This window comes from Gossypium hirsutum, chromosome A08, assembly GCF_007990345.1.
Source record: "Gossypium hirsutum isolate 1008001.06 chromosome A08, Gossypium_hirsutum_v2.1, whole genome shotgun sequence".
In the NCBI taxonomy this organism is placed as follows: Eukaryota; Viridiplantae; Streptophyta; class Magnoliopsida; order Malvales; family Malvaceae; genus Gossypium; species Gossypium hirsutum.
In genome coordinates, this window is record NC_053431.1 from 126435764 (window position 1) to 126453326 (window position 17563).

Below are 17563 nucleotides of genomic sequence, written 5' to 3' on the forward strand. Positions count from 1 at the left end.
GAGACTTAATTGAGTTACTTGAGCTCAATTAAGCTCGTTTATATTCAAGCTCGAACTCGTTCATGTACTTAAACTCATTCTATATAATAAAGGTAAAAATAAAATTTCACAATATAAATATATATTAAAATGACAAGCCCAATTAGACTTGTGAAGTGTTCAAATCGAGCATTACAATGTTTGAGTACTCAATCCATAGTTTAAGTCAGTGGCCAAGGCCCCTCCTAAAATGGAAAATGTTTCATTTAAGTCCTTTATAATTTATAAAATTTTAAATCAGTAATGGTAAAATTACACTTTAACCCTTCCAAAATGATGAAATTTTGATTTAATCCTTTAAAAATTATAAAAAATATAGGCTTTAAAATGGTAAAATTATAATTTTATTATTGTAAAAATATATAATTTAATTATGCCTCAAATTTTTTTTTTGATTCACCCCTAATTTAAGTTGCTCAAACTCGAGATTAAGTCAAAATTACCAAATTCAATTCAATTTTTTTAAATTAAACTCAAATAACTTACTAACATTAATCTCTCATTAATCGCTTAAACAAAATATAATATTAACTGAAAACAATTAGTATCTTTAACAGAAACATAACGGAAATTCATAACGGGATAAAATTAGTTAAATTCGTTAAAATTGTATTTTTTTCTTCTTCTTTTTTATCGAACATTTCGGCACCCATTGACATGCTTTTAGATACAATTGTCTTTTCTTAGACAAAATTTACCTTTTCTTTCTTCATAATTTATGTTAATCTATTAACAACCGAAATAAAAATAAATAAAAACCCTTTGTTTAGCCTCTCATTTTTAAAATTGTAGTTTTTTTTTTGTGAAATATATAAAATGCTGTTATAACTAAAAAAATAAATATAAATAAAAACCCTTTATATTCTTTGTTGTTTACACAAAGAAGAAAAAGAAGAAGAGAAAAATAAAGAAGATAATTGAGACAATGGTTCGAGCATTGTCTCGTCGATGTAGCATTCAAAGTTGGGGATCTTTTCGTATTAGGCGAACAAATCATGATGATCATGATGATGATCACGATGATGATGATCATAAGCAGCAACAACAATTGAGGACCATTGATGCAAGAAATACAAATAAACCAACGGAGGATCAACCCCCTTCTATAGGAGAGGCTCCCAAGGAGAAGCCCCAATCAGGTTTGCAAATATTAAAATTCTAACTTTAAAATTTATTCGATATCGATATATATTTTTTAAAATTTGAGGTTAGATGTTTTCGGGTATATATACCTAAAAGTTGAGTCAAAATTGAGTTTTGGGACGGTCCTGCCACGCCATATTGTAACCTTTAGCCTTAACATGGAGAAAAAGCGGGGAAAGGTTAAATATGCTAAGATAAGAAGTTTATAATTCGACTTTGATGTCTTTTTTTTTTTAACTCAAAATGAGATAGTTTCGGATATATATACTTAAAAATCGAGTCAAAGTCGGGGCTTGAGATGGTTTTGCCTCGCCATGTTGTAACCCTTAACCTTAACATGGAGACGAAAGAGAAAAAAAAACTAAATATGCTAATATATGAAATTCAAACTTGTTTAATGTCACCTTTTAAACTTATTCGGTTTAGATGTCTTTTTTTTCTTCCAATTTAAGGCAAGATAGTTTCGGGTATATATACCTAAAATTTGAGTCAAAAGTTGGGGTTTAATACCGTCTTGCCGCACCATGTTGTAACCCAAAACCTCAACATGGTGATAAGGGCAAAAAAAATGCTAAGTTTTGAACTTTAAATTTGTTTGATGTCACCTTTTAAGGTTATTTGATTTTGATGTCTTCAAGGTGAGACGATTTTGGGTCAAAAGTTGAGGCCCAAGACCGTTTTGCCTTATTATGTTGTAACATTTTTGTTCGGTCATGTTGTGATCTTTGGCTTCAACATAAGATAAAGAAAGAGAGGTGAAGATATAGAGATTTTAACTTTAAACTTCAATTTCAATGTCTTCTTTTAGAATTCAATTTGAGACAATTTCAAGTGTATATACTTAAAAGTTGAGCTAAAGTTGGGATTTGAGACCATCCCGGTTTACCATATTGTAACTCTTAACCTCATCATAGAGATAAAAAAAGTTTAAAGATGCAAAGATATGAACTTTAAACTTGTTAAATGTCAACTTTTAAATTTCAGGATGCGGTATATGCTTAAAAGTCGGATCATGTTGGTGTCAAGTTGAAAAAAAGAACAGCATTGTTTGGCCTCCTTGCGATCCTTGACCTCAACATAGGATAAGGAAAAATTGGTTGAAGATATTGAGATTTTAATTTTAAATTTGTTCGAAACACCTTTTAAATTTCAATGAGGGACCTAAAACTTGGTTAGATTAAGTTGAGGTGAAAGGAAAAAAAAAAAAAAAAAGTACCCCATCTAGTCTTATTGCTATCTTTTAGTAAAGGTCAGACGATCATCGGGGCCAAAAGGGATTTGACCCACAAAAATATTTAAAAATTTAATTAGGCCCCCAAGTTTTTTTTGTAAATTACCGTTAAGCTTTCAAAATTTTAATTATGCCTACCAAAATTTTAAAATATTCTCATTAAATTCCTTAAAAAATCTACATCCGCCACTAATCCTTAGCCTTAGAATGGGGATAAAAAAAGAAAATGAAAAAGGGTTGTTGATAATTAGATTTAAACTTTAAATCTATTTATGCCATGTTTTAAAATTGATTTCATGAGTTAACTAAATTAAATTTTGGATTAGAATTATTATTATTCTTTAAAATTGTTATTGTTATTATTTTGGGTGATTTAGATATGGATCAAATGAAGGAAAGGTTTGCTAAGTTGCTTTTAGGTGAAGACATGTCTGGAGGAGGCAAAGGTGTTTCTTCGGCTTTGGCTTTGTCGAATGCAGTGACGAATCTAGCCGGTAAGAATGTTTTGTTCGTTGTTTATGTCTGAATATATGTCGAACATATACGATACAAATGTAATAAAAGTTTGATTTTGAGCTTAATTATATAATGTAGCATCCATTTTTGGAGAGCAAGGGAAATTGGCACCAATGGCACCAGAAAGGAAAGCTAGATGGAGAAAAGAAATGGATTGGCTTTTATCTGTAACTGATCACATTGTTGAATTTGTTCCTTCACAACAAAAATCGAAAGACGGGACGAATATGGAGGTACAGATCCGACCACATAGGAGTCACGATTTCTTATAAAAACTTGATGTACTTCAATGTTTGCATTTTTTGTTACTGCTTTTAATATTGTTTTGATTTTGATAGATTATGGTCACGAAACAAAGGAAGGATTTGCTTGTTAACATACCCGGCCTACGAAAGCTCGATACGTTACTTATCGTACGTAATCACATCTTTCTAACATGATTAAAATTGGGACAGTGCTACGGTTGCTAATTGAATTATAATGTAATAGGATACACTAGACAATTTCGGACAAGAACAAGAGTTTTGGTATGTGTCGAAAAATGATGATCCGGAAAATGAAAGTAGTCGGAGGGAAGGGAAATGGTGGCATCCGAAAGTTAAGGTTCCACCAAACGGGTTGTCGGAGACATCGCGAAGATGGTTGTTGTCCGAAAAAGAAGCTGTGAGCCAAGTACTAAAAGCAGCCATGGCCATTAATGCTTCGGTCCTATCTGAAATTGAAGTCCCCGAGAGTTACATCGATTCCCTCCCTAAGGTAAAAGAAATTCAACTCATTGGAAACTAAAACGTTGAACAATTTTTCATAATTTTGATCGATGTTCGCCGTGATGTCGATATAGAATGGGAGATCAAGCCTTGGTGATTCAGTTTATAAAAGTATAACGGTTGAATACTTCGATCCAGCGCAATTCCTTTCGTCTATGGATTTGTCAACCGAACACAAAGTTCTCGACCTTAAGAATAGAATCGAAGCATCGATAATTATTTGGAAGAGGAAGATGCATCATAAAGAAGGAAAGTCGTCCTGGGGTTCCGCCGTTAGTATAGAGAAACGGGAACTCTTCGAAGAGAGAGTCGAGACGATCCTTCACCTACTTAAGTATCGATTTCCGGGGCTTCCACAATCCTCACTCGATATATCTAAGATCCAAGATAACAAGGTAATAAGTATAACGATAATATTGTAGTTATTATTTCCTCGATGTATTCAAATTCATAAGATTTTACACTATTTCGAACATTCGCAGGACATAGGACATGCTATCCTGGAAAGCTATTCGAGGATTATCGAAAGTTTGGCTTTTTCAATCTTGTCGAGAATCGAGGACGTCCTTCATGCCGATAGCCTTGCACAATCCTCGTCCTCGAATTCCGATGATGACGCCACAAGGTTGAGTTCTGCGGAGACACCGACGCTCTTGGATTTCATGGGTTGGGGCATTGATCCCCTAAAAAGAAGTCCAATTGATATGGAAAACTTGTTTAAGGTTGATAGTGACAAAAAAGCATCCAAGCCTCCGGTTAGTCCGACTCCAAGACCTCCCATTCCCGAGTTGAGTGACAATTGATATGAAAAATTGATCGACGATTAATCGATGGTAACCTTACAAAGGAAAGGAAAACAAGAGGAACACTAAACATTAGAAGCAAAGCTTGCATTATGTATATATATTTTAATATACTCAAACCTAGGATTTTCGATGTAACAATAACTTCGCATAATTTACCTTGTTCTTCATTCAGAATTTCGACCTCAAAAGTGATTAGTTTAAGTCTTAAAATTGATGCATTTGAGAACATTCGATCAAATTAAGTGAAAAAATTTTAAGTTGAATGAAATGATTTTCTTTACAAGAGTATTATTTTATAATCTCAATTCGATTTGATTTTCTTTATATCAAGTTGAGTGAAATGAAATTCGAGTCAAATTAAATTAAAAAATAAAACAAACCATAGTGAAATCTTATTGACAATATGACTAATTTTTAATTTAAAAAACATAAAAACCTTGAATATATATTTATTTAAGAACTCTTTTAAAAAAACAAGAGGAAAAAAAGATAATTAAAATGGTCAACTTAATTTGATAATCTAGCCTCAAATTTATCATTTTGGATTTTTAAAAAATATATATAAATTTAGCATTAGTATATAAATTTTGAAATTTTTGAATTATATATTTATAAAATATTGAAAGAAAAATGTTTTATGAATATTTTGAATTTTTAAAGATTATTTTGAATTTTCTTTTGTAACTTTTTTGTGAGAACCTTTAATTGTGAATATTGAATAAGATTTTTTTCTCTTAATTTTTGGATTTTTAGTGTAGTTTACCCTTTTCTTTTTACTGGTTGTCCTGTTAATATTATTTACTTAATTATTAAATATAATTTACATGACCAAACAAGAAAATAAATAGAGAAATAAAAATTACTATAAAAAATCTACAATATTTTACACTATTGAGAGTAATTTTATAATCTTCAAAATCTCGAACACCAAGTCACCCTTTCTTATTTGAGAAAGAAACACATTAAAGATTAAAGTGAGAAAAATATTATATTTTAAAAATAAAAATGATATATTAATTCTAAATGAGATATGCCGATGACAATCCAATAATAGAATTATCAATATAACACTTTAAAATTAACAATTAGACTTTAATTGTGAAATCTAAAAAGTATACAAATTAATTCCCTACAATTAAAAAAGAGGGACTAAAACTAAATTTCAAATAAATGAATAGTATAGAAACTTTAAACATATTTTAACCTCATATATGATGTGACATTTTTTTATTTTCAGGTGATGATATAGCATAAACTCAAGGTGCCATTGCATCAAATAATGTAGATGGAAATCAAATTTATGGTAAAAGGATCACAAAGGCCCCTGTATTAGGAGTCAAAATTCATTTTGTCTCCTAAAAAAAGTAAGTAGTCATTATATGTTAAATCAAAGAGTAAATCGATTTTCTCATTAACAATTTTATCCATTTGTACTATTGAAAATTGCCGTGCCACTTGTACCTTATGTTGATGTAAAAAAACTAATTTTTTAACAGAATAACCCATTTACTCTTTAATCTCACAGACAAAGTCTAATTTGTCTTTTTTAAAAAGATGGAACAAAATACAATCTGACTCCTAGTACAGTGACCTTCATAATACTTTTTACTCAAATTCATGGATCAAATAGATCTAGTTACCAAATTTAAGCACTAGTGTGAAAAAACATATATGTACCAAAGTGAATTTAATTGATAAATTTAAGGGAAAAATGTATATTACCCTTTTATGAAAAGAGCATAGAAGATATGGTATTTTCTTTTTTAAAAGATAACATTTGAGTCGTCAACGCAAAAGGAAAATGATAGCGAGACCGCGGATGCGTGCACTTATATTGTCGTTATGTACTTTTCCTGGGGTTAATTTCACCATAAGTCCCTAAATTATCTTTAAACTTCAAATTATTTTAATTAAATTCGTAAAATATTCATATTGTATTGATCATGTCTTTTTTTCAATGTAATTGTCAATCTAGCTGTTAAATGATAAATTCAGATCCCACACGATATATATATTTAAAATATATAAATTAAATTATAATGTATATACGAATTTTTTACCCAATGATATAAATAATAATAATAACTCAAATGGTACGTGCATGAAAATATTTATTAAAATGGTACGTTTGTTATAGTATTCTGTCAGTATTGTCTAGAAATATGATGACTTAAAATATTTAGGGACCTGATATGTAAATTTTCTATTTTGATTGGCTGCTAAAAGAACTTTTGTGCGGCATCAAACTTTAAATAATGTAAATTGCTTCATAAACCCTTTTTATTTATTATTTTCTTTTATTCCCCTTCAACACCAAAAATAGGGAGACATCTTACTAATTACTTTAAAAAGTTTTTTTCTATCAAAGTGTATTTTTGTAAAAAAACCAATTCCAACTAGAATTAAATTTTATTTATTTTTTAAAAAATATTTTTTTGTTTAAATTATTTTATTCCAATTGGAATTGGCTTTTTTACAAAAATATTTTTTGGTAAAAAGAAATTAGACTTGATAAGATGTCTCTCTATTTTTGGTGTTTTAAGGAAATAAAAAGTAATAATAAACAAGAACGGTTTATAAAGCAATTTACCTTATTAAAGTTTGGTGCAGGCACATGGTCAGCTGCACCCTTAAAAGCTTTTCAATCAATATGAGAAATTTACATATCGAGTCATTGAATATTTCAGATCATTATATTTCAATCTGGTGCTGCTAATTTGTCTAAGGGACACTGATAGAACATTGTAGCAAACATACCATTTTGATAAATAATCTCATGGGCATACCATTTGAGGTTTTTGTTTATTGAAATAAAAAATCCTATATATACATACTATATAAACAACATAAATTTAACATGTAAAAAAAATTAACACAGATAAATACGCACAAAATTTAAGTGTAGGAGCTACGTCTAGTGCAATTAACTTTATTTTTCAATATGATTGTATTTAATTATTTTATATATAATTGATTTTTTATAAGTTTAATTTATTTGTAACATTAAATATATTTATACATACATTTTTATATTAGTATTACCTTTGTATTATATTTTTAACTTTATTAGTAGCATATCTTGTGTTGTATAAGGGTAAATTACACTTAAGGTTACTAAAATATTAGTAAATTTATGTTTTGGTCACTCAACTTCAAAAAGTTATAATATGGTCATCGAATTAGTTGAAAGTTTTTATTCAAGTCGTTGAACTGATAAAATCGTTGTTATATGGTCTTCTCTGTTCACATCACCATACCAAACGAAAGTTTTTCTTCCCCTTCTCTTTTACAATTCTAATTTTTCACGAAATAACTTTGAACATCATGAATCTTCGAACCAAAACTTAAATGGCTTTTTTTTCCAATCTCCAAAACTGATTATCAGATTGACTTGGACCTAAGGTATGTTATTCAACTCGTCAATGTGTATTGATCTATTGTATCGATCGTGGAATCGTCACTTAGAGCTCGTTAATCGAATTTTTAAAAGAAAAAATTAATAGTCTAATGACTTAAATAAAAACTTTCAAGTAGTTCAGTGACTTAAATAAAAACTTTCAAATAGTTCAATGATCATTTTGTAGCCTTTTAAACTTAAGTGACCGAAATTTAGTAATAGTTTAGTGTGAGTAGAGGGTGTAGCCAAGGAAGGCTGATAGCGGCCCGCTCCTAAAATGGAAAATTTTCCATTTAAGCCACTTTAAAATTTATAAAAATTTGATTTAATCATTTAAAAATTATAAAAATATAGATATTAAAATGATGAAATTATATTTTTATTATCATAAAAATATATAATTTAATTTCAACCCATTCTAAAGGAATTTCCTTATGTTGTCTCAGATTGAGTTTAGATTACCCTATGTATAATCATATTCCGTTAAAAAAAAACTCACAAAAAGGCATTAATTTCATTCTTGGAAGGTCGGAAATTTTTTTTGATAGAGGAGACGAAAGACTTGTCGTTGAGAGATCAAAGCGCCGTAGTTCCTACATCATACTGGCCAGACGGCCACCGACCTAGGGCATTAAAATCCACATGGCACTGAAAGCACTGCACTGCAAATATGAGAAAATATTAATTTAAAAACGTGGAGAAAATATATAGTTTCCCAATTTTCACACAATTTATATAATTTGGTCAAATTTTATTATTAATCTTCTAATATGTATAAATGTAAATTTAATCATATTCTTAAATTTAATATTTTTAAGGTTAATTTAGTATTGATTTTAAAATACCATGAAAAAGTGATTTTAAAATTATTTCAAAAAGTTTTAAATTTTTTTATCGAAATGTTCTTTTAAAAATTTATTTTAATATGATTTTTAATGTAAAAAATATATTTAAATTATATTTAAATCCGTTAATATTATAATTATTATAATAAAAATATAAAAAGACTTTATAACAACTCATTATTTATATTTTTAACAATTTGAAATTTATAAATACTTTTTAAGTAATAAATGTAATTAACTTATAAAATTTAATTTAAATATATAAATCATATTTTAAATATTATATTTACATATAAACATAAATTTGTGTGAAATATACAATGTAGTATATTTTAAATAGATATAAAAAATATATATTGTAAATAAAATTAGAAAAAAAGAGAAATAAAAGTAACTTGGTTATGATAAATGAAATAAATAGATAATTTAGCTCAAAATTTTTTTTCCAAAACTTATAATCTAAAAATTTTAACTTATTAAGATCATTAGAAAAATTTTCCCCAATCTAGAAAGAAAATTTCATATAAAAACTAATTCTATACAATTTGAATTTTAAAATTTTAGTATTGATTTAAAGAATGTTCCATTAAATCTATTTAATTAAAACGAGATGACTTTTGTACAAGTATATATATGAAAATAGCTCGTTGGTATGTCATTATACGTGTTTGGTCAGTTAAATTTAACTACTATCATTTGATCATAGATTAAAATTTTAAAACTCGTAAAACACACTATAAAAATCTTCAAATTAGAATATAAAGATTAAATACATAAATTACTAATAATATAGGGACTATTGTCAACTAATATTTCCACTTCACATTCACACTCAATAGTTTTGCCAGACAAAGCACGGCATTCTAAAAGCCTTCGTTATATTTATCCTCTTAGTGAAACATCCATTATTTATAAATTGAATAACAGCAAAAAAAAAAAAAAAGCGCAGAAAAAAAAAAGAAGAGCTAAAAAGAACGATGTCGCAAAGTAAAGTGACGATGGAGGTCGGAAACGACGGCGTTGCAGTCATCACCATCTCCAATCCTCCTGTTAACGCTTTAGCTATTCCAAGTAAAGCTTTTGATTTGCCCTTTTTTTCATTTCTTTATTTTTGATTTATGATTCGGTGATTTGATTTTTTTTTTGAATTTTTGCAGTAATTGATGGATTGAAGGAGAAATTCGCTGAGGCGACGGGGCGAAACGATGTTAAAGCTATTGTTCTTACCGGTGAGTCTCGAGTTTTTAATCGAATCATCATTTTATTGCATGTTGATTCTTCGAATTTAGCTCGCTGACTTTTGTTTTTGGTTTTTTTTTTTTGAATTGGTTGACGAAGGCAAGGGAGGAAGGTTTTCCGGTGGTTTTGATATCAATGTTTTCACGAAAGTTCATGGAACCGGTATGAGTTTATTAGTTAGGCAATTTAATTTGAGTGTGAATTTAGTGATTATCTAGTTAATTACTTAAATTTAGTGAGGAGTGGAAATTTAGAATCTCTGATTGTGTATTTGATTGGTGGTTAAACAGGTGATGTGTCGGTCATGCCTGATGTATCTGTTGATCTTGTCACTAATGCTGTAGAAGGTTCCTGATTCCTTTTCTTATGTTGATTTTTTTTTTTTGGCTGTTATTTATGGCTCATGTTATGCAGTACTTTCATTCTCTCAGATTGCAAGAAGCCTATTGTGGCTGCTGTTGAAGGATTGGCTCTCGGAGGTGGCTTAGAATTTGCAATGGTTTGTGTTTTTTCTCTCCTAATTTATATTTTTACGTCATTATCTTCTTTTGCTAACAATTTTGAATGTCGTGATTGTAAATTTGCTTGGTTGTCTAATCTTTGTTATTCTTATGCAGGGTTGCCATGCACGTATTGCTGCTCCTAGGACTCAACTTGGCTTGCCAGAATTGTCACTTGGAGTGATTCCTGGTTTTGGAGGTAGGGCCAGTAGTATATGTTGACAAAAACATGTGTAGATGAGCAGTTATTTTGTCTTTAGATGATAGCTACTAGTTTGTACTTCTCAAGCACTGACTGGCTTGTTGTGCTATGGCTCTTTCAAAGGCACACAGCGTCTCCCAAGGCTTGTAGGGCTTTCAAAAGCTATTGAAGTGATGCTGGTAATACTTTGTGTCTCTAATGCTTTTTGAACTTTCTAATGGCTTGTTTTCCTCTTTCTAATGGCTTTGTTACTACGAAAAGGGAGGGATTGTGAGGGGTGGGTTGTCATCAAAATGTTAGAATTTCATGGTTTTAGTTCCATCTTCTATAGAAGATAGAAAGTGTTGTCATTAAATTTTCATTCCTTAGTTGTAACCTAGTTGCTGGACACATTGAGTGGATTAAGAAAAGATAAAGTTTTATGATAAAAAATAAATTGAGATAACTGGATTTAATTTGCTTTGATTGTTCTAATAATATGATATGATTAGACAGTAAATCTACCTCTGTTATTTATCCCATGACCCTAAGCTGATGCTGTATTGCGCTTTCTAAGCTTGAAAAAGATTTTCATTTTTAATAGTTGTGGAGTCCAATGTTTTCACTTGGTAAATCTAACACGTGCAAGTATAATGCTTTGCAGTCATCCAAACCAATCATGTCTGAAGAAGGGAAGAAGCTAGGTCTTATTGATGCACTTGTCCCTTCTAAAGAGCTTCTGAAAGTTTCTCGTGAATGGGCTTTAGACATGGCAGAGGGACGTAAGCCATGGTTGCGTTCACTTCACAGAACCGACAAAATTGGATCCCTCTCTGAAGCACGGGAGGTGTTGAGAATGGCAAGACTACAAGCCAAAAAAACTGCTCCAAATTTGCCTCAGCATCAAGTATGTCTAGATGTAATTGAGGAGGGTATTGTCCATGGGGGATATAGTGGAGTTCTGAAGGTAGTTTCTGGTTTTCAGACCTATTGCATTTACTTGCATAGTTGTCTTCCTTGCTAAAGAAATTGCTTCTGATGTACTTTTGTTGTTTACATATAGTGGTAAATGCTGCTCCCCCCCCCCCTTCTTTTTTAATGGATCATTTATTATTGTATCTCATAGACTATTGGGGCGTGCAGTGATTGATTTTGTAGGATCCTTTCCCTTTAATATTTTCTGTGATAGTTTAGTCCCATAAGAATCTCCACTCAGTTGTGCTTAAACATTTGGATTGTTCATATTTGTTATTCACATTGGAATTTATCCATGCAGGAGGCTAAAGTTTTTAAGGAGATAGTCCTTTCAGACACATCAAGAGGTCTTGTTCATGTGTTCCTTGCCCAGCGGGCTACATCAAAGGTAGTTGCTGATAGCTGGAACACTTTGCACTTTTTTCTCATTTTAATTCCTTCAGCGGTAATTCAGCAAGTGGTAGCACTTGCCATGTGAAAATAGTTGGCTGTCTATAAGGTGTTGAGGAATTCAAACTTTTTGATGGTAATTGAGGAATTCAAACTTTTTTATAGTGAAGTCTGACAACCAATTGGGATTTTTTGTGGTATTTTTTTCTTCTGAAATTTTACTTTTGCAGGTGCCAAATGTTACTGATGTTGGTCTCAAACCAAGGCAAGTAAAGAAAGTTGCTATTATTGGAGGAGGCCTAATGGGCTCTGGAATAGCTACGGCTCTTATTGTGAACAATATATTTGTTGTTCTCAAGGAAGTTAACTCTGAATATCTCCTGAAGGGAATAAAAACGGTAGAAGGTGGGTTATTCATAGTTGTTGCGCTTTTAGTAGCCAATAAACTGATGATTGTTTTCCTTTCTTCGCAAGGAATTATAATGTTTTAATTCTTACTTTAAAAGATAATGAATGTGTTGAGACGTCTATGTTGCATGTGGAACTATTTACATGTTACCGAAATTTAAGACTATATCTTTTTCTTTTCTTATTTTTGTTGGCAGCGAATGTTAGAGGTTTAGCAAATAGAGGAAAAATGACCAAGGATAAGGCAGAAAAAGCTCTCTCAATGCTTAAAGGAGTTCTGGATTACTCTGAATTTAAAGACGTAGACATGGTCATAGAGGTGAACTATTGATTGCCATGACCTGGCCACAAATAAATTTTCATAATTATTCTTGTTCATAATCTGTGAATCACTAGTCTCTACTTTCTAACTCGGGTTTTTCTGATGTTGGAGGTTTTGCAATGAAATGTTTCTAATGTAGTTTTTAATTGCAGGCAGTTGTTGAAAATGTTGCTTTAAAGCAAAAAATATTCAGTGAGATAGAGAAGGCTTGCCCTCCTCACTGCATTTTGGCAACAAACACATCCACTATTGACCTCAATTTAATAGGAGAAAAAATGAACTCGCAAGATCGTCTTATAGGAGCTCACTTTTTCAGGTTATTGAACTTATTTTCCCTATTTTTGTGCTATGCTATTGCCTTTTTATTTCTCTATCATATGCTTCTTTATATTTGGAGGAATCTAATCTAAATCCTCTATGACTTTTCGAACAGGATTATATTTTGGTACTTTTGAACGAATTAGAGATTACATAAAATGAGTTTGGTATATTCATACACACACATATATATACTAGCATGGATCCTACCATGGTTTGCGTTGGGATAATTATTAATTAATTTTAAGTCAAATTATCAAGTAAATATTTGAATATTAAAATATACATCAAATTTTTGTACTCTTTGTATATTTAAAATTTAGTATTTGTACTTTTATTTTTAGAAATTTAGTCCCTCTATTTTTCAAATTTAAAAATTCAGATCCAATTGTTAACACCATTAAATTCTTCTCTTAAATTTGTTGGTTAAAAAACTTTTTGAAATTAAAAAAGAGAGGAAATAAGGCATTGCAATGGACTTGAATTTAACAAATAATTTTATTAGTATTAATAACTCTTAAAAGTTATATCAGCATTTTACTCAAAATAAAGTATTTGAGCTAATCAATGTCATTGTAAAAACTTGAGGTACCAAATTATGTTAAAAAGTAGAGGTATAAAAGATTGAATCTTAAATTTGAGTGTAACACGGGGATCAAAATTGAAATTTGACCATTATTATATAAATTAAAATTTGTGTGTAGCATGAGGATTAAAATTTAAAATTTACCATTTTACTATAAAATGTAAATAAATAAATAAAAAAGAAGGAAGGCATTCCACGTGTCAGCATGACCTTTTTATATATGATTATATAGATATTATAGATATATCGTTTGATTTTGATCCTTAATAAACTGACTTTTTTTTTATTTGCTTATTTGTTTTGGCTCTCTTAAAACAGTCCTGCCCATCTGATGCCTCTTTTGGAGATTGTACGAACACAGAAAACTTCCCCACAAATAATTCTTGATCTTATGACGGTTGGCAAAGTAATAAAGAAAGTTCCTGTTGTGGTTGGTAACTGCACTGGCTTTGCAGTCAATCGAACATTCTTCCCCTATACACAAGGTTCGCATTTATTGGTCAGTTTAGGTGTGGACGCGTACAGAATTGACCGGGTGATCTGCAATTTTGGCTTTCCTCTGGGCCCTTTCCAGTAATCTTCTTTCCTTAGCATTATGTCTTTTAGTTATATATATTTTCATGATTTCAGTGAGCGCGTTTCCAACTTTGATTATATATATTGTAGCTTTGGTACAATAATAATTTCATCATAATATATGCTTCTGCAATTTGAAAAGGAAGGTATAACAGGTCTTTCCGTAATTGGATAATCTAATCAGAAAATCATAGGCTTAGAGTTCTAGTAAAGATCGGATTTCAGTCCATCTGGTTGTGGCGATTCACTTTGAAGTAATGTTTTCAAACTTATATGCCCTGGTATAATATATGGTGATAAGTTATGCTTCTCCTTTGCAATTCTGCAGGCTTCAAGACTTGGCTGGCTATGGTGTGGCTTTTGCTGTCGGGCAAGAATATGCTAAGGCATTCTCTGATCGAATATTCAAGTCTCCATTGCTTGAACTTTTGGCTAAAGACGGAAGAAATGGTAAACACATACTGTTCCTGGGACATTTTTTCCCACTTATAACAGTATTGTCAATGCATATTCCATATTGGGATGCTTAATGAATTTTGGCATTTCAGGGAAAAACAACGGGAAAGGATACTATATTTATGAGAAGGGAAGCAAACCAAAGCCTGATCCTTCTGTATTGTCTATTATCGAGGAATCTAGACGGCTTACCAATATTATGCCCGGTGGAAAGGTATGTACCCTTGCCTCCAAAATATTCTATAATCTAGGTATGGAATTTTGTCCATTGACTGCCAACTTTAAGATAATCACCTGGTAACTTTGAAGACATAAGTATACGACATGAGAAACTAGCTACTAGAAGACATGTAAAAAGTAAGATGGACACAAACATATAATGCTTTAAACAAGATTATGATACGTTTGGCCTTTGTAGGTGAAATATCTAATGCATCGTTGCTTTTGTTTGACAGCCTATTTCGGTTACTGATAGAGAAGTTCTGGAGATGATACTCTTCCCAGTAGTTAATGAGGCATGCCGAGTTCTTGATGAAGGGGTTGTGGTTCGAGCATCAGACCTTGATGTTGCATCTGTTCTTGGGATGAGCTTCCCATCTTATCGGTAAGTCTTTCGGCATTGGCCGTGGTCTCTCATTTGTAATTTGATGTAATGTCATTGCAAAGTTCATCCTCAGTCCATTATTGATTCCGAATATTGTTTAGGAACCATTGTTTCATGGAAAGACATCATTGTTTCATGGAAAATGTCTTTCGCATTTTTGAAATTTGATATGATGTCATTGCAAAGTTCATCCTCAATCTATTATTTGATTCATAATATTCGATTAGGAACCATTTTTTCATGGAAAATGTTTTTCACATTTTTGAAAGCATTAGATATTTTCCTCAGTGACGTGAGAAATTATAGATCCTTTACAAACTGGATCGGTTTCTTGATTATACGCATCTTTTCACACAATTTTAAAAAATAAAATTGCCAACTATGTCGAGGCATCGTTTGTAAAAGCTAAAGTCTTGAGTATACAAGTTTGAGTTTCATCATGCATAATTGTCATATGTAGGTCTCATTGTTGCCATGTGAGTCGGTTTTAGTTCAGATTATTTCGGTTCTCAGTCCACTATTTTGTATTAATTTGATTTTACTTTGTTAAGACATAATTCACCCATGATCTTATCATTATTCTTCTTTCGGGCAGTGGTGGTATAGTATTTTGGGCAGATATGGTTGGCGCGAACCATGTATATAGAAGTCTTAAAAAATGGTCGGAAATGTACGGTAGCTTTTATAAACCATCAAAGTTTTTGGAAGAAAGAGCTATGAAGGGCATCCCATTGGTAAGACCCCTATCTTTCTATTTTATTTTAGTTTAGTATTTTGTATTTATTGATCTTTGGGTGTTGCTAGTAGTCGAATCTAATATGAACATAATATATACATATACATATATATATATGATAAAACCAAATTAATATAATATGTTCAACGCACGTATTATAGTTGTTTTAAAGCTTTCTGAGATCAATTTCAAAAATACATGAAAATTTTGATTTTGGTTCCATTTTTATTATCAGTTTTTGGTTATTTTTATTTATTTATTATATACCAAAATGGTTTGAAATTTTTTTTAGTATGTTGCCATATTTGTAGTTAAACAATTGTATGATAATTCTATATTTAAAATCCCTCGTTGAGTTGGTGTCATAAATTAATCGGATATCAATTTAGTTAGAAAATGATTAAAATGTCTTTTACCAATTAAGTTATATTATTATGGAGGTGTTTTTGTCTTTTTATATTTATAATAAAACTAATAAAAACTCATTTAATAAATTAATGACACTGAATTTTAGAATTTTTTTTATCTTGAGTTGTTTTTTTTTTTACATATACTTTTAATAAATATGATTTTTATATAATTTTTTTACCTGCAATATAATCTAATAATAATGATGGTGATTTTTGTAGTTTTGAATGAATTTAATTGTACCAAATTGTCGTTTACCTTTATTTATTTATGTTTTATATTTGTAGAGTGCACCGGCTACGTCATCTGCATCAACAAAATCAAGGCTGTAAGGCTCTCAAATTCACCTACAAAGACGGATTCCCGGTTTATTATTATTATGGTAATAAAAGCAATTAGAATTTGGTTTTCACATAAAATGTGTGTTTTTTCTCTTAATTTCCTGGGAACCAACTCCTAATGCTTGAAATCAATAAACATTATGCTTCTTTTTTTTTTAATTGAAGTATGCGATTTGGATTTTAATAATGCCTTTTTTTCTTAGCATAAAAAATATAAATTTATATTTAGTAGTATCAAGAAATATATTTGGTATAAAGGCATTTTGACCTAAAATATATCTTGAACTTGATATGGGCATTCTTTAAATATTGGTTTGGTTTGAGCTATTGAATGGGTTTGTGTTCGACTATGAATATTTTAATATTTGAGTTAAGTTGGCAGGTAAAAATGTTTAGTATTTCGATAATTAAAATTTTACTTGGCATAATGTTGAAAAGGTCTTTAAGATTTAACAATGATATGGTACGATTTTAAAATTTTAAAAATTATTAGAAGAGCTTTTTTAAATTAATAAAACAATAAAATTGAAACTTCTCAAACTCAGTCCATTAAATCAAGTTATGATTTGTCAACAAAGAGTATAACTATTCGAGTATGTAACTATCGCTACAGTAAACTCAGGATTGATAGAATACATTTTTCTTTGGATTTAGAGATATACATATATAAAAAAAAAACGGATTTGATGTACCAATTTGATTTCAGATCCAAAAAGATAATGATGCATTTGAGTACTAAGGTAGCAAATTCAACAGCTAAATGGAATGCAAAGAAAGCA

The 17563-nt window shown here is 30.3% G+C and overlaps 2 protein-coding genes across 2 annotated transcripts; both read left to right on the forward strand.

Moving 5' to 3' along the window:
• The first annotated feature begins 844 nt into the window (after window positions 1–844).
• Window positions 845–4673, forward strand: LOC107932834 (rho guanine nucleotide exchange factor 8). The gene is made up of 7 exons (XM_016864935.2): window positions 845–1178; window positions 2791–2907; window positions 3008–3162; window positions 3268–3342; window positions 3419–3685; window positions 3771–4091; window positions 4179–4673. The coding sequence occupies exons 1-7, from the start codon at window positions 965–967 to the stop codon at window positions 4497–4499; spliced, it is 1470 nt and encodes a 489-aa protein (XP_016720424.2). The 5' UTR covers window positions 845–964; the 3' UTR covers window positions 4500–4673.
• A 4971-nt stretch (window positions 4674–9644) lies between these two features.
• LOC107932835 (peroxisomal fatty acid beta-oxidation multifunctional protein AIM1-like) lies at window positions 9645–16940 on the forward strand. The gene is made up of 18 exons (NM_001398445.1): window positions 9645–9815; window positions 9902–9973; window positions 10083–10145; window positions 10274–10330; window positions 10415–10482; window positions 10601–10682; window positions 10809–10864; window positions 11329–11631; window positions 11941–12027; window positions 12260–12434; window positions 12635–12756; window positions 12912–13075; window positions 13982–14236; window positions 14568–14689; window positions 14788–14909; window positions 15151–15299; window positions 15895–16033; window positions 16731–16940. The coding sequence occupies exons 1-18, from the start codon at window positions 9722–9724 to the stop codon at window positions 16773–16775; spliced, it is 2175 nt and encodes a 724-aa protein (NP_001385374.1). The 5' UTR covers window positions 9645–9721; the 3' UTR covers window positions 16776–16940.
• The last annotated feature ends 623 nt before the right edge of the window (window positions 16941–17563 follow it).